This window comes from Aotus nancymaae, unplaced genomic scaffold (genome assembly GCF_030222135.1).
Source record: "Aotus nancymaae isolate 86718 unplaced genomic scaffold, 86718_ANA_hifiasm-v0.15.2.pri h1tg000067l, whole genome shotgun sequence".
NCBI lineage: Eukaryota > Metazoa > Chordata > Mammalia > Primates > Aotidae > Aotus > Aotus nancymaae.
Genome location: NW_026988482.1, coordinates 31,584,751 through 31,611,088, shown reverse-complemented (window position 1 = coordinate 31,611,088; position 26,338 = coordinate 31,584,751). Strand labels below are relative to the sequence as shown.

At 44.6% G+C, this 26,338-nt stretch overlaps 1 protein-coding gene across 2 annotated transcripts in view; it reads left to right on the top strand.

Moving 5' to 3' along the window:
* IL17RD (interleukin 17 receptor D) overlaps positions 1-18,698 on the top strand; it is a 30,306-nt gene extending 11,608 nt beyond the window's left edge. Inside the window, exons 4-12 of one of the 2 annotated variants that reach the window (XM_021671653.2) lie at positions 10-130; positions 3,087-3,131; positions 3,233-3,384; positions 4,924-4,989; positions 5,998-6,052; positions 6,555-6,665; positions 7,853-8,016; positions 10,876-11,818; positions 12,602-18,698. In XM_021671653.2, the coding sequence (XP_021527328.2) occupies positions 10-130; positions 3,087-3,131; positions 3,233-3,384; positions 4,924-4,989; positions 5,998-6,052; positions 6,555-6,665; positions 7,853-8,016; positions 10,876-11,818; positions 12,602-12,714 (1,770 nt within the window). In that variant the 3' untranslated portion in view covers positions 12,715-18,698. Of the gene's footprint in view, positions 1-9; positions 131-3,086; positions 3,132-3,232; positions 3,385-4,923; positions 4,990-5,997; positions 6,053-6,554; positions 6,666-7,831; positions 8,017-10,875; positions 11,819-12,601 lie in introns of both variants that reach the window. The other variant, XM_021671652.2, reaches the window with a different exon arrangement.
* Positions 18,699-26,338: the final 7,640 nt, after the last annotated feature.

Here is a 26,338-nt window from a genome sequence, read left to right as displayed (position 1 = left end):
CCCTTTTAGGGAATGGAATCTCAACCTTTCCTGAATATGAAATTTGAAACGGATTATTTTGTAAAGGTGGTCCCTTTTCCTTCCATTAAAAATGAAAGCAATTACCACCCTTTTTTCTTCAGAACACGAGGTGAGTATGGTCTTTCCTGCCTGGTTCCCATGAGAAGCCTTTTCTCCTGGTTTTAATGACCTTTCTGCAGAAATGTGTTCAAGAACATGCCAAGGCCAGGCACAGTGGGTCACGCCTGTAATCCCAGCACTTTGGGAGGCCAAGGAGGGTAGATCACAAGGTCAGGAGTTTGAGACCAGCCTGGCCAACATGGTGAAACCCTGTCTCTACTAAAAATACAAAAATTAGCCAAGCGTGGTGGCAGGCACCTGTAATCCTCGCTATTTGAGAGGCTGAGGCAGAAGAATCACTTCAACCCGGGAAGTGGAGGTTGCAGTGAGCCGAGATCACACCACTGCACTCTAGCCTGGGTGACAGAGCAAGACTCTGTCTCTGGGGAGAAAAAAAAGAACATGCCAAATACTAGTATGAAACAAGCATGGCAAGGAGAAAAGCATCCAGAAAAGCACTTTATAGATTTAAGGTTAGGTACAGACACTGTTCATCTAACCAGGTATATCTACTCCTGGCTTATAGAACAGACCTGACAGTTGATATTTTTAAGGATGCTGTGACTACCACTAAGACAGCCATGCATTAACCAGGCACTGTGGCACATGCCTATACTTGCAGCTATTTGGGAGGCTGAGGCAGGAGGATCGCTTGAGCCCAGGAGTTTGAGGCCAGCCTGGCCAACATAGCAAGACTCCATTTCTAGTTAAAAAAGATAGCCATGGGGCCAGGTGCAGTGGCTAACGCCTGTAATCCCAGCACTTTGGGAGGCTGAGGCAGTTGGATCATGAGGTCAAGAGATCAAGACCATCCTGGCCAGTTGGTGAAACCCTGTCTCTACTAAAAATACAAAAATTAGCCAGGTGTGGTAGCACACGCCTGTAGTCCCAGCAACTTGGGAGGCTGAGGCAGGAGAATCACTTGAACCTGGGAGGGGAGGTTGCAGTGAGCCTAGATCACGCCACTGCATTCCAGCCTGGGCAACAGAGCCAGACTCCGTCTCAAAAAAAAAAAAAAAAAAAGAGCCATGTATCAAAACAATTGGATTAAAGAAAAAAAACAGGAATAAAAAGTGTGTTGATTTTGTGGTAAAGGACAGGAGCATGAAATAATTCTATCTTTTACCTGTTATCAGGAGGGTGGCCTGTCATTTTTAGGACTAGATTAAGAAAAAATTATTTTCTAGAAAGTTCTGTTTATTTAATGTCTATGTGCGAGGCCCTATTCTAAATACATTCCAAATATTAACTCCAAACAACCTCTGTGACAACCCTACAAAGAATTTAATCGTACTATCTCCACTTACTAGATGTCGAATCACACACAGAGAAGGTGAAGGGCTTACAGGGAGTTGGATTTGAACCCCAGAAGTCTGACTCTGGAATCCATGCTCTGAGCTCAACCACCAACTGTGCTGGGTCGATCACCTTCTGTTCTGTACAGGGTATCTCTTTAATCTTCTGAGTTGCTACTTGCTTTTTTCTTTTTTTTTGAGACAGAGTTTTGCTCTTATTGCCCAGGCTGGAGTGCAATGGCACGATCTCGGCTCACCGCAACCTCTGCCTCCTGTGTTCAAGCCATTCTTCTTCCTCAGCCTCTTGAGTAGCTGGGATCACAGGCATGCACCACCACACCCGGCTGATTTTGTATTTTTAGTAGAGATGGGGTTTCTCCATTTTGGTCAGGCTAGTCTCAAAACTCCTAACCTCAGGTGATCCGCCTGCCTTGGCCTCCCAAAGTGCTGGGATTACAAGCACAAGCCACTGGACCCAGCGCTGCTTTCAGACTTTGGTGGCTGTTCATCCTGCAACCAGTAGCAGCTCCTTCTTGCCTTCCTGATCAGTCTTTCTGTCATTCAAGGCCTTGGGTGGTCTGTCCTGTCTGACATCCCCTCCTGTGAGGTCTGGTTGCAGTCCTCATCCATTATGATGTTTCTGTTTCAACTCAAGCCTACACCAGTGTCTCCCTCTGCAGAATTCTTACTGTGGTTGTCTTCTATGCATTAAAGTTATTTTAACAATTGGTCTCATTTCTTAAAATAAGATTTCATGAGGCAAAGACCATATGTATGTTACATCATCTCTGGATGACTTGCACATAATAACCAGATAGAAGATTCAAAGAATGTATTTATGAAAGCCTCACCTAAATCAAAATTAGTGTAATTTAAGATGAATTTTTCCCATTGGCATAGAATCAATGTGTCTGTTTGGGGGGTAAGGTGGAGGCAGGGTGTGTGTTCCTGGAATGTAAACATTTATCACCATTTCAGTGCACTGTGGTTTTAATGCTGCCTTCAGTTTTCTTGGCATTATATGGAGACTCTCCCTGGGTTAGCAAGTAGTATGACACAGTGGACTAGCTGTTTGGCCTCTCTCATTGTGTTTTTATTGCGTTTAGATTCTGTTTTAAAGCTATTGGCTTTGGTACCTGGTTTTCAGTGCTGACACCACTACTTCTATGCCTGCATGTCATTTGGAGAAACCATCAGAAGCATTTTAAATTAGAATACTAGTGAAGGTTACAATAATCCTATAGCAGCTACTAGGACCACTCCAAAGTTCTCTTGTGCCTAAACATCTCCGCAGTGGGGAGGGGCTGGCATCATTTCTGTTTACAGCTGAAACAGAGCCTCCATGTGACCGTAGCAAGAACATAGCTCGGCTGCCCTTGGCCACCAGCCTTGAAATTATGTAATACTTGACAAGCTTTTAGAATCTGGGTGACTTTACATGTTACCATTTATGTGGCATAAAGTAAACTGCATTAATATTTTTATATTGTACCATTTAAATTTTCATAAGATACACCTGCACAGTAGTGAAAATCATCGTTGAATTTGATGTATTTTATACCTTTTCTAGCATCACGCAGCACAGTATCTTTATATTTCATTGGGTTGTTGGGAGAATAAAATGCTAAACTGTCCTAAAACTAAAAACATGTGTCTTTATTGTCTTAATAGCTTGTGACCTGTTGTTACAGCCGGACAACCTGGCTTGTAAACCCTGTAAGTAATAGTGTTCTTATCTATCAAGTCTCAAAGTGTTGCCACTGTGATGGTATTGGGGTAGCCTCTGGGTGCTCACTCTGGGTCCTACCTCCTTCCAGTCTGGAAGCCTCGGAACCTGAATATCAGCCAGCATGGTTTGGACATGCAGGTGTCCTTCGATCACGCACCGCACAACTTCGGCTTCCGCTTCTTCTATCTTCACTACAAGCTCAAGCACGAAGGACCTTTCAAGCGAAAGACCTGTAAGCAGGTGAGCTGCTGGGTGTACATAAAGGAACACTGTATGTTTCAAAGTGAGCCCCGCCTTGGGCCACTGGAATTTGGGTTGATTAATGTGAGCATTAGGCTTTGTTGGCTCTCAGTGGTTAGAAGTGGTGTTTTAGAAATTTACAACACTAAAATTTCACCACTTTGTTTCTTTTCAGTGGTCAGTAAATACTTGAGAATGTAATCATTGGGCATGTCTCAGGGCCGTCTTGCCACTGTCCTTTTCTCCCTAGTTATCTATAACCCAGCTGTCCTGGTGATGATATAGCCTGGTAACAGTATTGCCAAGGAATAAACAAGAATTAAGTATTTCTCATTTGTCCATATATATATATATATATATACACACACACATACATAGATACACACACACACACGCTTTTTTTTTTTTTTTTTTTTGAGATGGAGTCTTGCTTTGTCACTCAGGCTGGAGTGCAGTGATGTGATCTTGGCTCACTGTAACCTCTGCCTCCTGGGTTCAAGCGATTCTCCTGTCTCAGCCCCTGGAGTAGCTGGGATTATAGGCACATACCACCACGCCCAGCTAATTTTTGTATTTTTAGTAGAGACGGTTTCATCATGTTGCCAAGGCTGGTCTCTAACTCCTGACCTCAAGTGATCTGTCCATCTTGGCCTCCTGAAGTGCGGGGATGACAAGCATGAACCACCACACCTGGCTTGTCCTTTTATGTTTTAAACATTCATCAAGTGCTCACTGTGTGGCAGGCCCTGAGCTTTATGCTCCTTGAAGCCACACCACTTTGTGAAACAGGCTGTTGTCATCTCCATTTTACAGATGGGAAAGCTGAGGCTCAGGGAGGTCACCGGGCTTGCTCAAGGCCACACAGCTAGTAAATGGAAAAACCAGATCTAGGAGCCAAGCCACTGTTAACTCAGTGGCTACTGATTTTACAAATAGGCCAAGGTTAAATAGACATTGAGTAACCAAGTTCTTAAACTGGGGTGATCAGAAGAGTGGAAACCGTTTCATGGATGTTCAAAGGACTGTCCGATCACCCACTGTGGGTACCAATAGAATTTTTGGTTGTGGTGACAAAGCCCAGTACCTCCTTAGACAAGCTCCTGTGTATGTTGGGTTCTGTCACTGCTTGTTCTCCTTGTTGGCTGTCATCTCCATCAAGGTCTTTGACCTTCTGCCCATGTTAAAATTGTGGCCAAAAAAATATGTATAAACACAGACTGGTAATTTCTTTCCCCACCCTTTTATTAAGTAAAGGTTATTCAAACTAGTTTCTTTGTCTTCAAATCAAATATTCCTGCTGAAGGTGCCACCAGCTGCATAGACTATGGCCGGGGTCCTGGGCTGTCCTGGGCCTCTTATCAAAGGGAAGTTCAGATAACATGTGGCAGATAAACACAGTTGCTTTCTGACCTAATCACCTTTTGTGAAAACTGTGGTTGAGAATGGTGGCAAGTCTCCTCCAGCTCTGGGGGAGAAGAGATGTCCTGATGACCTTTGTCTAAGAGGTGAGTTTTTAAAGTGTTCTTTGGTCTGTTGCAGGAGCAAAATACAGAGACAACCAGCTGCCTCCTTCAAAATGTTTCTCCAGGGGATTATATAATTGAGGTATGCATAACACAAGAAAGCCCTATTAATACTATAGAATGAACCCAGTTCATACAGAATTCCAACTGTTTACAACACTAAAATTTCAAGCCATTGAAGGTGTGCAGTCATATTTTTATATGGTTCTTAACATGCTTTTAAAAAACGTTTATGTATAATTGATCTTTGATCTTTTCATTAAATATTTCTAATAAATATTTTTATGTAATCATATGGTCTGTATATAACTATGGCTTAAAATCTCTAGTATTCCTTCATACTACAAAGATATATTTTTAAGATTTTGGCTTAAAATTTTTTAGTTTTTGTATGAAAACAGCAAAATAAGTTATGCCCATTACTTTTGCCTACCGTTCTCTGTTTCTGTTGCTAATCTATGAAAGTATAAATGAGTTCTAAACACGACTTCAGAGAACATGTAAATGTAATGTTTCATTTCCTTTTTAAGATTTCTTTTCCAGTATCAAATTGGTACTACAAATATTAGAGTATAAGGAAAACAGAAAAGGAAATTAACAATGTGTCCATAGTCCTACCATTCCAAGACAACCAACATGTCTTAACATTTTGGTAGAAACACCCAGTTCTTGCATTCCTTGGAAGCAGTGTTGGTTTTAGACTGACACACCTTCTTAAAGCATTAATGGAGGCTCAGTAAAATCAGTGGGAGGATGTCAGTTTAATTGAACATGATTAGAACATGGGACTCACCAGCTGACTTCTTCAATGAATACATAGCCTTTTTATTAATAAAAGAAAACATGATGAAGTTTAGAGTTTAGAGTTGGGAAAGCAGAGATGAACCTGAGTATACATGATGCCTAGTCTCAGCCTGGCAGATGATTACAGGCTCCAGAAGCTCTTTTCCTTCAGCCGTTCTCCTCTACTTGCTTTCCACCCCTTCCCGCACTGCCCACTGATGGAAAAAATGAATGAAATTACCTTTTTTTCTACTTACCTGGTATATATCACTTAAAAAAAAAAAATGAAGCAACCTCTGTTTTGCAGCTGGTGGATGACACTAACACAACAAGAAAAGTGATGCATTATGCCTTAAAGCCAGGTAGGTATTTTGTTTGTTTGAAATTTTGGCCCTAGACTACTGTAGACCAAGGTATTTGATATTCTTTATACTTCATAGTTTACAGAAACAAAACAAAATTCGGCTCCTCTCTCTTAAAAGATGTTCCATCAAATCTGACTTTCCTTCCACTCTAATGTGGATACCTGGAAGATTAAAGCCAGTTTGGTGTGTATAGCTGGGACTGGATAAATAGTCAATTGTCCTCTGAAGAAAAGTGGTGGGAGGGGAGGTTTCCTTAGGCAAAATTCTCACTCAAAGGTATTTAATCTCCCAGCCTGACTCTTAACTGTTGAATAGTTCTTTGCAACTCTTAAAAAATGAACCTTTGAATCCTTTTATAATCACCAAACCAGCACTAGAGAAAGGTGGTTGGAAGGTCCTAGAACCTGTTATGTGGCTTATGTTTAAAAAGAAAAACAGTTGTTGCTCTTTGAACTTTTACACTGCTTAAGTTTAAAGCTTTCCCTTTGAAATTTCCCAGTGCACTCCCCGTGGGCTGGGCCCATCAGAGCCGTGGCCATCACAGTGCCACTGGTGGTCATATCGGCATTCGCGACGCTCTTCACTGTGATGTGCCGCAAGAAGCAACAAGGTATCTCTTTGAGTGCTGTGTCTCCCCACAACAAGGGGCAGACCAGGGGTTGCTGCCAACAGAGAAGGAGACTGGGCCTGGGTCCTCCAGGCTGGCACCTGGGAAGCCTCATATCCTATTCAGTTCCCAGAACTAAAATATTTGGCTTTTAACCTCAGGAGCCACTAGAAAGACAGGCATCCATATATATATATATATATATATATATACATACACATACATACACACACACACACACACACACACACACACACACACACACATATATATTTTGAGACAGGGTCTTGCTTGTTGCCCAGACTAGAATGCAGTGGCACAATCATAGCTCACTGCAGGCTCGACTTCCCAGGCTTATGCCATCCTCCCACTTCAGCCCCCTGAGAAGCTGGGACTACAGGCATGCACCACCATGCCTTGCTAATTAAATAATAATTTTTTTGTGTGTGTAGTGATGGGGTCTCACTATGTTGCTTAGGCTGGTCTTGAACTCCTAAGCTCAAGCAATCCTCCTGCCTCAGTCTCCCAAAGTGCTGGGATTACAGGCATGAGCCACTGTACCTGGCCCATAATTCTATTTTCAAACAGGATAGTAAATTCAGGGACATAAAGGAAGCCTGAAGTATGAGTAAGGATATAGGCAGGACTTGATCATTTACAAAAGTCAGCATGAGACAACCTTCTGATGAGTTGGAAATGATCCATAGCTTGTTCTGGATGAGGGTTACACAGTTGTGTATTTCCATAAAAATTCACTGAGATGTACACTTAAAGTTTATATACTTTACTTTTATAAATTATACCTCAATAAAAACTTGTAAAAAATACCAGCTCTGCCACTGCTTGATTGGTCTAGTAGGTGCACTTGGCTGTAACAGTCAGTTCTGGGCACTCTGCAAACCAGGGTGGCCCCCACAGCATTTCTTAGTTTATCCAAGGTCAGTTTCAGGTGAAGAACAATTTTTTTTTAACCATTTGTTGCTCCACTGCAGAAATCAGCTGTCCCATTCCAAGTGATGACCCAAGGGGCTGATCGAGTTGGGGACTGGGACTGCTCTAGGTAGACATGTCAACTGTTCTTTCTTGAAGACAGCACTGGGTTCCAAGTCTTAGGGAACAGAACAAAGCATTACGTGTAGGTATCAACTCTATCTTCTTTTCCAATTTAGAAAATATATATTCACATTTAGATGAAGAGAGCTCTGAGGCTTCCACATACACTGCAGCACTCCCGAGAGAGAGGCTCCGGCCGCGGCCAAAGGTCTTTCTCTGCTATTCCAGTAAAGATGGCCAGAATCACATGAATGTTGTCCAGTGTTTCGCCTACTTCCTGCAGGACTTCTGTGGCTGTGAGGTGCGGAATCTAAAGTTCCTTCTCTTATCCTAGCCAAGACACTTGCCCCGTACTCTCTCCCTGCTGCCTTCTCCTCTCCTCTGGGCCTCCTGTGGTGACACCTGCCCTTGACTGGTGCCACAGCTTTCAAACTGGGGATAGTCTCACACTTTTTTCAGTCCGTCCTACTCATCACTAGCACTAAATATTTCATGATACTCAGTTGTAACTCTGACACACTCCTGCTTTAAGGCCTTGAGTGGCACCTCCCTGGCATTAGGAAGACCAGTAGCTTCCATAGAAACATGCAATTGAGGTTAAGGAATGTCACACAGGACATCTTCGTGGGCATGTTCAGGACAGAAGCCCCATTTGGAGGGTCAAACAGAGTGGCAAGTAAAGCAGTGAAGTCACACAATTGTTTGGAGGAGTTCTGCTGAGAAGGGGAATGAAGGATGTGGCTGCCATTAGAGGGGATCCTGAGGTCTAGGGAGAAGTGATAAACAAAGGGCTCTGTGAAGTTGTTTGACCATTGACTGGCGGAATCATGGAGAGGGAGAAACTGGTGATGCAGGAGAGGGCACTGGCCAGAGAAAACAGGGAAGTAGGAAGGGAGCACGCCCGGAAAACAATATTGTGTCAAGCACTCAAATGATCTGCTCTGGTTTATTAGCTGTTCTCTTAAGTTATTAATATGTAATATGTTATTAATATGCTTTTCTATAATGTCATAGTGTGTATTTTTAGAGTAAGTCTGAAACTCTCATTTTTTTCAGAACCTCTCCATGTGGTGAGGCTGCCCCCTAGTGTCAGCATAACATATTACTCTGGCCCAGTTCCCTGCCCCCCAGCCACGTGACCTTGGTGAGACTGGTGGATCAGCATGTGCTGAAAATTAACTGCGCTCTTGCCAATAGCACACAGTTTTCAGATACCACAGGCAACCAAGTTTGCTCTGCTGCAACTATTCAGCCTCTGGGGAAAACGCTCTTCCAGTTATTAGTGTAATAGTTACTGTAGAAAATTTGGAACTAAAAAGGGATGATAAATAAAACATTGTCTGGAATTCCAACCTGATTAAGGAAAATCTGAGATAAAGGAACCCACAGTTCACGTGTGGTTTATTTCCTTCCAGTCTTTTTCTGTATAGGTGAACTCACACATACAGTTTTGCCTTTGGGGCTGATTTAAATAATTTTTTGTCATCCCTTAATAATTTTTTACACTATTAGTTATATGTAAATTGCAATTTTAAATAGCTACATGAGCCTCCATATTGATTTGCCATAACTGAGTTAATACAAATACAAATTAAACATCTCAATGTTCAATATTGTCCCATTTGTGATGATTTCCCAAGAAAGATTCCTGGAAATGGAATTGTTGGGTCAAAGACAGGAACATTTAAAAAATGCTTGATATGGCCGGATGCAGTGGCTCATTCATGTAATCCCAGCACTTTGGGAGGCTGAGGTGGGCGGATCACGAAGTCAGGAGTTTGAGACCAGCCTGATCAACATGGTGAAACCCCATCTCTACTAAAAATTTAAAAAAAAAGAAAAAAAAAATTAGCCGGGCATGGTGGTGCATGCCTGTAATCCCAGCTACTCAGGAGGCTGAGGCAGGAGAATTGCTTGAACCCAGGAGGCGGAGGTTGCAGTGAGCCGAGATCGCACCACTGCATTCCAGCCTGTACAACAGAGCAAGACTCTGTCTCAAAAAAAAAAAAAACAAAAAAAAACACCCACAAACAAAAAACAAAACCTTGATCTATACTTCCACTGAGCTTTTAGCATGTGTGATGTTAGCAAGAATTAAGGAAAGTATAAGACAGTTCAGGGTTATTTTCAGCAAGTGGATCGATGTTGGGGCTTTTTCCCCTTTGGTAACATCTTAGAGGAGAAGAGAACAAAGTCATTTCAGAATGCAAGAGAATGGGGCTGCTGTGTTTGGTCATAGCCATTGGGAATTAATATCTGAACTACAGATGGAAAGACACCAACACAACCACCAAGAGATGTTTTCAGCAGAATTAGATGAAAGTGGTCTGAGAAAGTCCTCTGAGGGGCCACACATGTCTGGGTTTCTCTCCTTTGTCACCCACCCCCATAATCTCCCTACCAAGACCCCCTTTGGGGGTAAAACCTTGTCAGTTACCAGCCTTGTAGAGATGTAGTCCTGTAGACCTGTGTGAAGCCATAGAGGAAGGTGCTAGTCACTCCTAAGTGAGTTACTCAGAATGACCATGTTAGTGCAGTTCACTAGCTTCCTCTCCAGCCTTGGACCAACGGGTAAATAGCATGGTTGAGCATGGTCCTCTTTGTCAGTCACTCTCTGGATGTGAGTCACCTATAATTGTGGGTGACTGGCATCCAGGCCTGAGCCTCATCTTCCAGCTCACTTTGGAGTCACTCATCCACATCCTCCTCTCAGAGCCTGCCAGCCTTCTCTCCAGGATCTGCCCCTCCAATCCAGGCATCTCACTCACCAGATCAGCCAACCTCAGTTTCTCTGTCCTGTGCTCTCTGCCACCTCTTGCTTCCTTGAGGATGTCCTATGTAGGGTGTAACTTGGGCAAGGTGCCACAAGTGATGTGCTTCCGTCCCCTCACTTGTAGGGCAGGAGTGATAATGACTCCATGTGATACTAAAATGAACTGATGGATAGCAAGTCTTTGCAGAGGGACTAGGGTGGTATGACCATCACCCACGGAACCTTAGCTGTTCCATTGTATGGGGTAACCTGGAGCCTGCACATAGCTGTGCTAATAAGGGCTAAGGGGCAGAGGAGGTGGCCTCCTTCTGACATTCCCCTTCCTGTTACTTCCTGAGCCTCTTCCTGAGCCTTCTGTATGGGTAAGGTGCCTTGTTCTCTTTCCAGGTGGTTCTGGACCTGTGGGAAGACTTCAGCCTCTGTAGGGAAGGGCAGAGAGAATGGGTCATCCAGAAGATCCATGAATCCCAGTTCATCATTGTGGTTTGTTCCAAAGGCATGAAGTACTTTGTGGACAAGAAGAACTACAAACACAAAGGAGGTGGCGGAGGCTCCGGGAAAGGAGAGCTCTTCCTGGTGGCGGTGTCAGCCATTGCCGAAAAGCTCCGCCAGGCCAAGCAGAGTTCGTCCGCAGCACTCAGCAAGTTCATCGCTGTCTACTTTGATTATTCCTGTGAGGGAGACGTCCCTGGTGTCCTAGACCTGAGTACCAAGTACAAACTCATGGACAATCTTCCCCAGCTCTGTTCCCACCTGCACTCGCAAGACCACGGCCTCCGGGAGCCGGGGCAGCACGGGCGACATGGCAGCAGAAGGAACTACTTCCGGAGCAAGTCGGGCCGGTCCCTGTACGTCGCCATTTGCAACATGCACCAATTTATCGACGAGGAGCCTGACTGGTTCGAAAAGCAGTTCGTTCCCTTTCATCCTCCTCCACTGTGCTACCGGGAGCCAGTCTTGGAGAAATTTGATTCGGGCTTGGTTTTAAATGATGTCATATGCAAACCAGGGCCTGAGAGCGATTTCTGCCTAAAGGGAGAGGCGGCCGTTTTTGGGGCAACTGGGCCAGCCGACTCCCACCTCGAGAGTCAGCATGAGGCCCTGGACGAAGACGCGGAGGCCCGGCCAGCCCTTGACGGTGGTGCCGCCCTGCAGCCCTTGCTGCACACGGTGAAAGCCGGCAGCCCCTCAGACATGCCGCGGGACTCAGGCATCTATGACTCGTCTGTGCCCTCATCTGAGCTGTCTCTGCCACTGATGGAAGGACTCTCGACAGACCAGACAGAAACGTCTTCGCTGACAGAGAGCGTGTCCTCCTCTTCAGGCCTGGGTAAGGTGCCTTTGGGGCCAGGTCCTAATAGACCACAGCCTTCGGCCTTGCTTCTGTAATCAGTCAAAGCGTTTTTCCAATTTTGGTGTTAATTTACTGAGCAATGAAACCTGATGAGAACACAGCTCGTTTGGTAGTCTTGATTTATCCCAGGTGATGGGAATACTCCCATGTTTGAGTTGCAGAAATACTAATGCCAAATTATGGTGAGCTGCCCAGACCCTGCAAGGGGTGTTGTTCATCATACAGTGTATGCACTGTATCACGTTTCTAAACTCCAGAAACATCAGAACACCAAAACACATTGGGCTCCAAGGGTCTTGGATAACAGTTTGTGGACACGTGCCTTTTTTAGACCTATAGTGTTCACTGCCCCCCCCATTTTCTTTAAAGCTACATTCATTGAGCCTGGGGTTCATGGGTACAGTATTCTCTCTATCCTAGCTCAGCACAGGGTCTCAGGTATGAGGGCTCTGTAGGAGGGCTTGCTTCCCCAGGGAGCATCAGCTGGATGCCATCTCAGGCTGCACCTTACCATGTCTGTAACTGGTTGGAGTCATGCATACAAACCCCTGACTTTTAGGAAAGATCTTTTTCTTCCTCAACTAAGGGAACTAGAGCCTGTTAGGAGGATGAGAGTGCACCATCTTGAGCAGGTTGGGATTCTTGCCTCATTTATACAAAGCCCATAGACCAAACCCAGATCCAGCCACATTCTGGCATGAGCACCCAGCCCAGTGAAATGCAATGATAATGTGACTCTGTACTCTCTTCTCTCCTTAGGTGAGGAGGAACCTCCTGCCCTTCCTTCCAAGCTCCTCTCTTCTGGGGCATGCAAAGCAGAACTTGGTTGCCGCAGCTGCACTGATGAACTCCACGTGGTCGCCTCTCTGTAACAAAATGGAAGAGTCTAAGCATTGCCACTTTAGCTGCTGCCTCCCTCTGATTCCCCAGCTAATCTCCCTGGTTGCATGGCTGGAGCTGAGGTTTCACGCAAGGATATTTGGAGTGAAATGCTGGCCAGTACTTGTTCTCCCTTGCCCCAACCCTCTACCAGATATCTGGGCAAACTCTCCAATTTTCTAAAATGATATGGAGATCTGAAAGGCATGTCCTTAAGGTCTGACAACAACATTTGGTTAATCCTTGGATCAGAGCCAGTCGTGGGAGGTAGGGAAGAAATATGTAAAGAAAAACAGGAAGATACCTGCACTGATCATTCAGACTTCATTGAGCTCTGCAAACTTTGCCTGTTTGCTATTGGCTACCTTGATTTGAAATGCTTTGTGAAAAAAGGCACTTTTAACATCATCACAGCCACAGAAATCAAGTGCCAGTCTATCTGGAATCCGTGTTGTATTGCAGAAAATGTCCTCATTTATTTTTGATGTAGAATTAACATTGCCATAGGTGTTAAATAAGCTTTGAGTCAAAAGTCAAGAAAGTGACTGAATATACAGTCACCTTTTATGAAATGAGTCTTTGTGTTACTGGGTGGCATGACTGACTGAAGTGAAGGTCACAGGGCCTGGCCGATTATCTTGACCATTCCATCTGAGATAGGTTGGTCAACATGCAGAAGGCCCCAGGACCTCAGCACAGGCAGCCTCCTCTTGGTCTGAGTAGGCATCATGCAGGGGCCAGATCTGCCTGCTGTTCCATGGGTTACGTTTATTGCTGTATCTCAGATGTTGGTGTCTGGAAGTTTATTCTTAAGAGACCGCTACCCAGCTGGTCTGAATTATTGGAAGTTGCAGTTCGTGCTTTGGTTAGTCTCTGGTCTAAAGTTGTGTCCTGAATATTAGAGATCAGAATTCACTGAAATATAGCAGTGTGTGGAGGTGATGGCCAGTTAATCTGCTGAACTGGTTTTGACTAATGACAAACCTCTTTTTAAGAAGGGAGAATGGAGGAGGCAGTCACAAAAGTAAATGTTCCATTTTTATGAATGACTTTCTACAGAGTTTCTATTTCTAAAGAAAAAACAATTGTTCACATCTCATCTGATGACTAGCATGTGTGTAGTGAATGATGTCTTGGTCTCACCTGTGGAAACCCTTCTCCCTATGCCTTACAGCAGGTGTGGATATCTCTCACTACCTTTCTCATGGGTGCTGTTGGATTTTGCCAGCCTGTTTTCTCAGCATTTCACCCCAGGGACTGTGGTTTTCACTCCTTCGTCAGATAGGACCAACATGAAGGAGTATGCTGAGAAACACCCTGAGGCAGGGTGGGAGGTGGGATGGGGCAGGACTTTCCGTTCCAAACACATGCTTGGCAGGTGGGGAAAGGGGGGCTTGCACCCCTGCTGGAAAGAAAAGGTTTGTGTATATTTCTGATGCAAATGTCATACTCACTACTCTGTAAAGGCAGCTGGCAGCTTTTGGGAGAAGAACGTGCTTGTCTGTTCTGTGGCATCAAATTTCCTGCAGCTGCTCTGAGGGAGAGACAGTGAGCTGCAAGACTATCTCCCCATAAAACCAGGCAACTCAGAGGAGAGTCATTTCATGTTCCTGTGAAATCTGGAATGAGTGCAGAGCTCCTACCCACACATGACTGCCCCGCCATTTCATCCTAGGCATACATTCTGTGAAGGAGATTGGTTAGTCCAAACTTGCTAACATATGAAAATCCACTTGGAACATTATGAGAGATTTCTTATTGAGGCCAAGAGATGTTTCCTGTCCCAAAGGAACCATTAGGAACCACTTTTAGGATATTCAGCTTTGCTCATGAAATAAGGCATCTCTGAGAAAGTGGCCTTAGGGAGAGAATGGAGGACTGGGAGGAGAAGCATTAACTGGGCTCCAAGGGTGTGGGCAGAGAGCTTGCTACATGAATGCACTCCTTATGAAAATGGAAGGGAAAAAGGGAGTGCTACTTGAAAAATCAGGGGATATTTTAGTTTGGATTTAGGGTTTTAATACTTATGTTGAAATACTAATGTTTCTGATCAACAAAATCAAACTCTTAATATACCAAGTAATGAAACGACAGTGTGATTGCCTGAGAATAAATTGAGAAATCCAACTTCCTAGTTTTGCTTCATTAGTTTCACTTTTTCTACTCTCCCCATTATGCTAGAAATGGAAATTGTTTTCCTGCAGATTAAGGCAAAACATCTGTTTTAAGCAAAGCTGCATTTTTTGACTCAGAAACTGTCCCAGACAATGGATATAATAAGGTGAAATTCAGAAAAAGGTTCTGCCAAGTCACAGGCCTTTAGATATTGCGGAAACAAGAAATGGAAAATAGGGATAATCTCCATGAGAGACCTTGATCTTGAGAGTAAAAGGCTTGTGTGGATAGGTTAGACAATATCCTCTAGAAAGGAGACCAGGGGCAAATCCAGGATTCCAGGAAACCAAGAAGCCTGCAGGTAGCTGAAGGTAGTGTGCTAGTTGTTCATCTTAATTTACCAACGCTCTACAGAAAGGACTTATCATCTGATATAGTCAGCTTTGCCAGGAGAGTGATCAAGGAGGTTAAAACTCAGATAAAGGTGTGTTCTTCTCAGAGACTGGCTACAAGCAACAGAGACCACCTCAACAGACCCAGCTCAGCCATACAGGGTACAGAAGCTCCTCCAGAGGGCTGTCTTGGGCCTTTGAGGCAACTGATCTCCAGAAGGAATCAGAAGTAATTCTAGTCCAGGCCCAGGTATTCAGATGGTGACCCAGCCGGATAATACTATTTTGAGCCAAAAATGAGATCAGGCCATAAAGTTAGGAGACAGAGTTTTTGATTGACACGTTAGCAATAACTGAAGACAGTCTCAGAAGTTCAGTAAAATGTCTTTAGCAATGGCGACATCATTGGGATCAATGTGTAGTAAGTTATGGATCTTTAAGTTTATATATGTTTGTCAAAGTTCAGTCTTACAACTTCATAGCCACAAGTATCTTTTCAAAAAATACCAACTGTTAGTCTAGGGTCTCCTGACTTCGGTGCAAATAAACAGGAAGACCGTCCTTCCAAAAATGTGGGGTTACATGATTTTGAGAGTCTTTTTTTCAGAGTTGAGCATCTTTTCCTTTAAAATAAATAAAGGGCAAGAGGATCAATTTTATTCCTGGAGGAAAAATGACACACCCTCCTCCCAAAAGAAAGAAAACTCTGACCCCCACAACTTCAACACTAACTTGGCTCCCTGAGAAGGGAGAAAATATTCTGTCTTTATTGAAGAGAAATGGACAATGCCAATGTGAAGGCTCCTAGTCTTATTTTCTATTGGTGAAGACTACTAGACTACTATTGCTCTTATTTAGTAGATCTTATGCCTTCAGGAGTCACCAGTATAGCAGGTGAGGTTTAAGGAAAACAGCTGTGTGATGATAAATAAATGATAATTAATATACTTTGTCAGTGTCAGAGAGCAATAGGGAATGGTGGTGACTGTGGCAAACTGAAGCGTCCCTGTTCCACCCACAGGGGGCCGTTTTCCAGCTGACTGTGGCTATGAAGTATTTCCTGATCTTCTCATTTTTCAAGAGAAGCGGCAATCTGGATTTTTATTTGAAAAATTCCGATTTTAAAAAATATTGGCAAGTAAGTTTAAAAAATTTAAGTGCATTTAGACTCGGCAGAAGACGTGGATGGACTTGATTTGCTCCACTGACAACCAGTTTGTCACCTCTGCTTTATAAGATTTGAAGTGAAAGGCATCCATAGTAATTACAGATGGTGCCAACAGAAAATGCTGTTGCTAAATGCAGCCAGTAGCTAGATTGCTTCTTTCTCCTATCTCTCCTGCAAAGAAATTTGATGTGATTCTGAACTCATTGGACATGTCTTGATTGCATCTTTACATTTCACGTTGTCTTAAAGGCAAGCCAGTTGTTAATTTCAAAATCAAATTTATGCTCTCTCAGTTTAAAAAATGCTAGGAACAATTTCACTTAAACTCCACAACCTAAAGGGCTAAACTTGTTTATAGTTTTAGCTCTTGGCATAATAATTTTTTTAAATGGTGTGCGATTCTGAGCATAGGCCAAGACGTGATCAGGAAAGCAGGGATCTGTAGTGAGTAAGGCAGGGAATCTCCTGGCATCCATTACAGCCAGGTATTTGCATTTTCTTCCGTTTTAAGTGATCTGTGAATTGACTCTGTTTTGGAGGTGTGAAACAGTATACAGAAGGTTAGGAGTCCAAGTAGGGTATCGGGTCATCCTTGCCATATTACCTCCTTTCCAGGCTCAGGGTGAAAATAGACAAAAGGAAATCTGACTGCAAGCCAGTAGCTCTGATTCCAGTTTCAGAGTTTAGGGACTGGAGAAAGTTTAGATTATCTAGCATGTTCTCCCCCTGGTGTCAGACGGGGCTGTGCCTGAATTATTCCAGACATATGGCTGTAGATGATACTCTGTATTTTCCAAGAAGGAGATTCTGTAACCTACTTTGCTGATCAGACAGTTCTTTGTATGTCTTACAGAAATTCAAGCCGGCTTCCTTTTGTTCGGCATGTAGTGGAGAAAGAACAGCTGGTCACCTTCCATGTATTTAAAAACCACAGTGAAGTCATCCCCCTGGTGTTTTTATTTCAGTGATAAATAATTCCACCCACTTAAACCATTCTTCATGGCTCTTGTTTTCCAGGGACCTAATAATTTTCACCGCTATAATGTTTCTCAGCTTCACACTCAGTTTAGTTACCCAAACAGAATGTTGGTGCCTTACTCACATTGGTGCCTTGTGAAGACCAGGCTCAGGGTGGGGATTATGGGGAAATTATTGCACGCCCAGCTCCTCTTACCACTTAAAATGGCACTTTTACTAAATGGAATGTTGCCTATATTCATTGAGAATTATATGACTACCACATTTTTTCCCTAGGTGATAGTCATTGTCATATCTGGTGTTTGTTTTACTCCTGAGATCAAACACTTGGTGCTTATTCCTGATGTATTAATGTCATTCCTGAGCTCCTTCGAGATACCCTGTTGAGACCAGCTCTTACCTTCTGAGTGGCAGCTACCCCCCACTCCCAATTTTAGATCCTGTTTTTACACAGCTCTATAGACATCACCTTTATTTCATGACTCACAATATTAAATGGTGCAAACTTCTGTTTAACCACTGGAAAGGTAACAGCAGTTGTTGCTAAGTGCCACTTTCCCATTGCCATCTGAGGGCTAATTTGCAAAGACATTTGAATCCTCCAGTGAAGATGTCTGGGGAATTTTGGCCGGTTGTCTTCCCTCTTGCTCTTTTGCTCTTTAAAATTCAGCTGAGACCACAGACACCTCGAGGATCTTGTTTATGTTCTACGCTCAATTGACCAAGCACAATCAGAAGTCTCACAAAAGCAAACAGTTACGACTGCATATCTGATGTTTATATCATATAAAGTTTCAGGAAGATTCAGAGGGAATCTTCCATTTGTACATGATGTAGACGAAATTAGCTGCTCCAGTTGTTAGACAAAAAATTGCCACTGGATTACACTAACATGCTTGTCTTTTTAAAAAGTTCGGTATGTTTCTCTAAAGAGAAAAGCATGATGAGTCTGGACAGCAGCAAAAGCTTCTGTGAAAACCAAATGTGTTCATCTAGACAGTAAGTAACTCCTATTTTTACTGTTTTTTAAAAGAGAATTTTTCCCTGTGGAAACTCCCTGTTACTATGTCCTAGGGGAGAAAGCCTGTGGAATACAGTGGTTATTGATGGCTGTTTCATCTTTAAGTCTGTCCTTTTGGGATCTGGTGGGATAGTGAGCACTGATGGAACTGTAGCAGTGTGCTGTATTTTTGACATTGAAAATGTTAATGACTTATTTGATTTGTACATAACTCTGTAAATAGGTGAAAGTAGATCACAGCTGACATTTACAAAATGTTTTTGTACCTTAGAATTTCTGCATTAAATAAAATGTTTAAGATTATAGTGGTTCATTTTTTAGCACACCTTTCTTGTTTCCTGACTGGCTGGGGTTCCCAGCCCAGTTTTCAGAGGGCTCTGCCTCAGGACAAGGCAGCCAGGGGTGGCCAGTCTTCCTTGCCCTTTAGAGAACAGGACCCTGCTGCCTTAGACCTTTACCTCGCCTCCACAGGCAGTCAGTTGCCCATTACCTGTGTGGCATCAGGAGGACTCCCTGCTGCAACCGGGTTACTTATGTCAGAAAGAAATGTGACTTCTCAGAACAAATGGGCTTTCTTTTTAGAAATTTGAAAGAAGCCACTGAGATTTGGGGGCTGCACATAAATTTTTTTTTGTCACTCAGACAGAAAAAGAGATACCCGCTTAGTCCTCATGGACATTCTCCTCTCCTGTGCCCCCATGCTCTACAAGTTAACTTCTTGATATCCATCACCTTCAGGATCAGGTCCCAGCTCTGCTGACTTTTTTTTTTCTTTTTCTTTTTTTAAGAGATAGGATCTCTCCACATTGCCCAGGCTGGTCTCGAACTCCTGAGCTCAGGCGATCCTCCCACCTCAGCCTCCCAAAGTGCTGACATTACAGATGTGAGCCTGGCCTCTGCTACTGTTACTGTGCCCCATTGACTGTCAGACTCTGCCCTCAGCCTCTCATCCATAGAGAGGCCCTGCTTTAGAGGGTGGTGAATTAAACCACATGATGAATGTACAGTGCTACCTGTGCATTCCTGGCATGTAGTCCGTGCTCAGTAAATGACAGTGTCCACAGGAGGACAGTGAGGGTTAACAAATAGCAAGGATGTAGAACACAGGCTTTTGGCCATTGCCTGAGCAGGTTATAGTCTAAATTTGGGGTCTTGGGAGCATAATAGGTTTTTTCCCCTCTTTTTTTTTTTGAGATGGAGTCTTGCTCTGTTGCCCAGGCTAGAGTGCAATGGGGCGATCTCCACTCACTGCAACCTCCATCTCCTGGGTTCAAGCGATTCTCCTACCTCAACCTCCTGAGTAGCTGGGATTACAGGTGTCCACCAATGTGGCTAGCTAATTTTTGTATATTTAGTAGAGATGGGGTTTCACCATCTTGGCTAGGCTGGTCTCGAACTCCTGACCTTGTGATCCACTTGCCTCGGCCTCCTAAAGTGCTGGGATTACAGGCTTGAGCCACTGCGCCCAGTGCATAATAGATTTTAAAAACTGGATTTTCCTTATTTACTTGTTCCTTCTCATACTTCACTGGGATGTTAATGTGCTTGGGGCCTACAACCCACCCCGTTTGGGGATCCCAAGGAAAACAGAGGGAGTAGTAAAAAACAAAACCCCCAAAGAAAACAGCTCTGAGGGAAGCATTGTTGGTTTCTGAGAGGAGGAAATTAGCACAAATTCTTGGCTTCTGACCTTCGCATAGCCTTCATTTCTTCATTAGAGTCACCCAGGAGGCTCCTTGTCATTTCTCCCATTGAATTCCTTTTCCCCCATACTCTCTGTCAATTCTTTTTCTTCCCAGGAGTGCCAAGTGCTTTACATACATCATCTCATTTATCTTCATGGCTGCTCTGAGAGGTGGCCAATCCCACTGTTCCTATTTTACAGATGAGAAAACTGAGGCTCAGAGAGTCTCTAACTGACTTGTGATCCCACAGCTGGCTAATGGCAGATCCAGGATATGAGCTGAGGCAAACCCTACCTAGACTACTCAGGTATCCCCTTAGTAAAGTTCTAGCCAGCCAGGTAGGGATAGACTCAAAAATGTGTGGTCAAAGGCAACAGAGAGCTTTCCCATAAAATGAATGGCAGAGAGGAAGTGATGATTGCCAACCTCTGAATGTCAGCAGGGCTGGTTCCTGCTCTTAGTGTTCTTCGTGTTTTTTCTTACCATGGCCCCCTATGGAGTGTACTATCAGCAGCCTCATGTTTGAGATTCTGAAGTCTAGAAATTGTATAGCTTTGCCAAGGGCACAAACAAGGAATTGGCAGCACTGGAGTTGAAGTCTCTCACTGAAGCATCATTATTCCTGATCAACAGGCTGCTCTGTCCCTCAGTAATAGTTTAAGTGGAAGGAAGAAGCTTGAGTGACTTGGTTCCTTTCTCATTGCAAATATTGAGTATAAATCTGGTTCAAAGTTGAAGCACACTTTGGGAGGCCGAGGTGGGTGGATCACGAGGTCAAGAGATCAAGACCATCCTGGTCAACAAGGTGAAACCCCGTCTCTACTAAAAAATACAAAAATTAGCTAGGCATGGTGGCGCACGCCTGTAGTCCCAGCTACTCGGGAGGCTGAGGCAGGAGAATTGCTTGAACCCAGGAGGCGGAGGTTGCGGCGAGCCGAGATCGCGCTGTTGCACTCCAGCCTGGGTAACAAGAGTGAAAACTCCGTCTCAAAAAAAAAAAACAAAGTTGAAGCAAATGGATCTCGTTAGGCAGACACTGCAATACATGAATTTCTCTTTCCTTTTCTTTCATTAAAATAAAAGTTGCAGCTGGACTTGGCAGGGCACACCTATAGACTCACCTACTCAGCAGGCTGAGGCCCCAAAAATACAAATAGTTCAGGCAGGGTGACTTACACCTGTAATCTCAGCATTTTGGGTGGCCAAGACAGGAGAATCACTTCAGGCCAGGAGTTTAAGACCAGCCTGGGCAACAAAGCAAGACCCTGTCTTAACAAAAAAATTTAAAAATTTGCTGGGCATGGTGGTGTGTGCTGGTAGGCCTAGCTACTCCAAAGGCTGAGGTGAAAGGATCACTTGAGCCCAGGAGTTTGAGGCTGCAGTGAATGATAATCACACCACTGCATTCCAGCCTGGGTGGCAGAGCAAGATCCTGTCTCAAAAAAATTTAAGTTAAAATTAAAAAGTAAAACAACAAACAAAAACACGTTGCAGCTAGTACTTTCTATTAGTGTTCTCTTGGGACAGCATGAGAAGCCCTCACTTGGCCGGGTGCGATGGCTCACGCCTATAATCCCAGCACTTTGGGAGGCCGAGGCAGGCTGATCACGAGGTCAAGATATCGAGACCATCCTGGTCAACAAGGTAAAACCCCATCTCTACTAAAAATACAGAAATTAGCTGGTCATGGTGGTGTGTCCCTGTAGCCCCAACTACTTAGGAGGCTGAGGCAGAAGAATCACTTGAACACAGGAGGTGAAGTTTGCAGTGAGCCGAGATCATGCCACTGCAGTCCAGCCTAGCAAAAAAAAAAGAGAGAAGCTCTCATTTTTACCGTGACGTTAGAAAGCTGTCTGTTTTTACAGCTGCCTAGAGTTCTTACAGTCCCCAACATCTGTGGGACCCTGTCACTGTCTTTGCTTTGTTTTGGAAATACCAGCATTACACGAGCAAAGACCAATTTCCTCTTGCAGGATCTAATTAGAAAAAAAATTTTTTTTGCTTTAGTTGAATAAAAACTACAGGTGATAAGCTAAGCAGGTGGAGGAGGGAGGAGACATAAAATATATCTTTGTAGTCCTGGGCACAGTGGGTCCTCAATAAACGTGTTTCCCACTCCTCCCTCAGCATATCCTGTCCTTGCTGTCTACAAGGAATGAAATCATAAGAGGCCCAAGAATAGGATAAGTTAGAGGATGCAATGAAGGGGAAAGATGGAGGCAAACACAGTATGAGAACTTTTGCAATGACAAAATTCAAATGCGGCCGTTGAGATTAAGGAAAAGAAATGGAAGGTCCGTGAGCTTGGCTCCCTGAACTCTTTCTGGAAGGGACCTTGCACCATCTTTGGCATTTGTAGATGAAACAACTGCCTTAACAGGGTTAATTCCAAAGTATGTGCTGGGACACAGACACGGTGATGGACACAGTACGCACAGGACCCCTGCCCTCCTGACTCCACCTCTTCCTATGTATAGAGTTGAGGGCAAGTCATCTAAATGTTCTGAAACTCAGTTTCTTCATCTGTAAGATGGGACTAATACCCACCACAAAGGGTGATTGTGAGGATTAAATGAGATTGAGTATATAAAGTACCCAAGGCTGTGCTCAGCAAGTGCCAGGTACTTGGTGAATAGTAGTTAATTATCCTGTGGTAGAGCAGGTCTGGGGCTCTTTGAGGGCTGTATGGAGATGGATGGGAGACAGTTCCATGCCCACAAGGAGCTTTAAGACAAGCACTTTGTTGGGTGCTAAGTTATATCATTTCTATCCGCTAAGAGAGTGAGGCATGGTGGTTCATGCCTGTGATCCTAGCACTTTGGGAGGCTGAGGCAGCGGGATCATGAGGTCAGGAGATTGAGACCATCCTGGCCAACATGGTGAAACCTTGTCTCTGCTAAAATACAAAATATTAGCCTGGCGTAGTAGCGTGTGCCTGCAGTCCCAGCTACTTGGGAGGCTGAGGCAGGAGAATTGCTTGAACCTCGGGCGGCAGAGGTTGAAGTGAGCCAAGATTGCACCACTGCACTCCAACTTGGTGACAGAGCAAGACTCCGTCTCAGACAAAAAAAAGTGGGGGGAGAGGGTGGGAGGGTGGGTCCATGCCTAGTTGTTGCAGAGGTGAGGGTTGAAGAGGAACTTACTTTGGCAAAATTAAGACATTAGCTCTGGGGTTCCCAATAGCTGACCACACATGGCCTGTGACAGTTGACCGTGCACCTTGAGATCTGCTAATGTTCCATTCCTCAGACTCCTTTTGTCCTGGTTGCCATTTAATCCTGATAGAGACGCATTTCTCAGGACTTGTGCCAGGCGGATGAGCACGATCTGCTCAGGATGTGAAGAAAGGCAGGGGTTGTTTCTCAAACCATCAGTGTGAGGTCAGGGCAATTTTCCAAGTTTTACAAGTTAGTGGAGGGAGATGGGAGATCAAATAATGGTCTTCTAGAATGAGATGGCTCTGCCTGGTCTTTTCCATTCTTGCTGGTCAGAGACATTCCGGGGAGTGGGCAGGCATCAGCCTCAAAACAAACCATAGACTTTCCCTACCAAGTTGGGCAAGGCCAGGCCAGAGGAAACTTGTAGCAAAGAAAGGCAGGACCATGCCTGGCAGCTGAATGCCAATACAGTCGGTCTTGCCTTTGGTTCTGTATCTCTGCAGGTAGATGTGCTTCAATGTCCTGCATGCCTGTGTATAATTGTGTATTATTATTCGTGAGATGATGATAATTAGCATTGTGATTAAAGTGGCGGCAGGCTTTGGTCTCAGGCATCTTAAACTTAGATCTCAGTCTGCCATTTTCTGTGTTTCCCTGGGCAGGTGGCTTGCCCTGTTTAGAACTTAGTTTCTCTATTTATAAAACAGTTAATAGGGCGGGGCACAGTGGCTCACACCTGTAATCCCAGCACCTTGGGAGGCTGAGGTGGGTGGATCACCTGAGGTCAGGACTTCGAGACCAGCCTGGCCAACATGTTGAAACACTGTCTGTACTAAAAATACAAAAATTAGCTGGGCCTGGTGGCACTGCCTGTAGTCTCAGCTACTCAGGAGGCTGAGGTGGGAGGATCACTTGAGCCTGGGAGGTGGAGGTTGCAGTGAATTGAGATTGCACCATTGCACTCCAGTCTGGGTGACAGAGCAAAGCTCTGTCTCAAACCAACATAACAGGTCGGGCGTGGTGGTTCACGCCTGTAATCCCAGCAATTTGGGAGGCTGAGGCAGGCAGATCACGAGGTCAGGAGTTCGAGACCATCCTGGCCAATATGGTGAAACCTGTCTCTACTAAAAATACAAAAATTAGCCTGGTGCGGTGGCACACACCTGTAATCCCAGCTACTTGGGAGACTGAGGCAGGAGAATCACTGGAACCCAGGAGGCAGAGGTTGCAGTGAGCCGAGATTGCACCACTGTACTCTAGCCTGGGCAAAAGAGCAAGACTCTCAAAAAACAAAACAAAATAAAACAAAAATACAGTTAATAGTTCGGTACCTAACAGGGCTGTTGTGAGGTTTGAATGTGAGGCTGGGTGAAATTCTGGGCACAAAGTGTGGCACACGGAAAGCCCCTGTTCCTATAGGGATGAGTCATGGGGGCAGGTTAGGAGGTGCACAGTTATAAAATGGGATTTCCCCTGAATGTCTCCCTTGGCCCTGGCCTGGGTAGCTTACGGCATAGCTAACTGAAATGGAATTCCTGCCTCTTGGAGGTCTCAGTTCCACAGGGCAGCTGGGAATGGCCTTCAAGGGAGATAGGTACTTGATCAGATGTCACTTTCTGCTTGAAACCACCAGTGGCCCTGGAGGTGAATACCAAAGTTTTTATGTGTTGCCTTGCTGACCTCTCCTCTGTGTGTCCGTTCTTTCTCTGACCTTACCAGACGGTTGAAATTCTTCACTCCTGTGTTCCTGCACTGGGTTCTTTGCATGTCCTGTTTCTTCTACCTGAATCACCCTCTCTCAGTCTCCATCCCTCCTTTGTAATCAGACCTTCCCTGACCACTAAACACCTCCAGTCTAGATCATGACATGTGTCTTCAGGAACACTTAGCTTGTGTAATTAAGCGATGGAATCTCTTGCCCACTAGAATTCTGCTCCATGAGGGCAGGCCATATCCCTTGCAGAGGACTTCCATCTGGACTGGACTCAGATTCTACTGCTTTAACCAGCTTGCACCCCACCCTACCACTGGGCAGTCATTGAGGCAAGTCACCTCATCTCCCTGGTTCTCAGTTTCCTCATCAGCCAGATGGGGGTAAAAAATGTACCTGCCTCATAGGGTTGGATAAAGCAGGCTGGGGGTGGGGGCAGGGATAGCCCCCTCAGTGCCTGGCGCTTGACAAGTGCTCAGAAACATTGCTATCTGTTTTAGCTGTCATCAAGATAGGCAATAATAGTGAGTTCTTCTTCTTTTTTTATTTGACAGGGTCTCACTGTGTCACCCAGGCTGGATTTGCAGTGGTGTGATCATGGCTCACTACAGCCTCAACCTCCTGGGCTCAAGCGATCTTCCCACTTTAGCCTCCTGAGTAGCTGGGACTATAGGCATGCACCACCATGCCCAGCTGAGTTTTGTATTCTTCATAGACATGGGGTTTCACCATGTTGCCCAGGCTAGTCTTGAACTCCTGGGCTCAAGCAGTCTACCCACCTTGGCCTCTCAAAGCGCTAGGATTATAGGCACGAGCCACTGTGCCTGGCCAAGAAATAATGATAGTACATTTAAAAGGTTCCCTACAGGAGAAAACTGCATCTGTGCCTCACTTTGCAAACTGAGGCTCCCATCCATTTACCATGATCCCAGAGTGGAGAACGACGGTGCTGGTTTATGAATTTCCCCCACAAGGCTCTGTCATCTCAAGGTTTTACACCCTGTGGTTCCTGTCTCCAGAATGGATAATAGTTCACTATTGACATGGGTCTGATTAGTGACACGAGCTGTATCAGAATCACCCCTGTGTGTTGGATGCTTGCATTGGACAACACCTGAGCTCCCCTCACCCTCCCAAAGGGCCTTTGGAGTTTAGGTCATGTCTCACCTCGGGACAGGGCATAAGTTGGATTTGAACTCAGGTATTTCCCACTCCACACCCTCTCTCTGTCCTTCCACTCCCCCACTCAGCCGTTCTCCTGTAACCCAGATTATGAAAGCAGAAAGGACTTGCTTCCAAAGAAGCCTTTTAGTAGCACTTGGAGAGCATTGCTCAGGCCTGAACAGTAATACTGATGCCCAGAAGCGTCACCATCCCCTGGGTAAGACC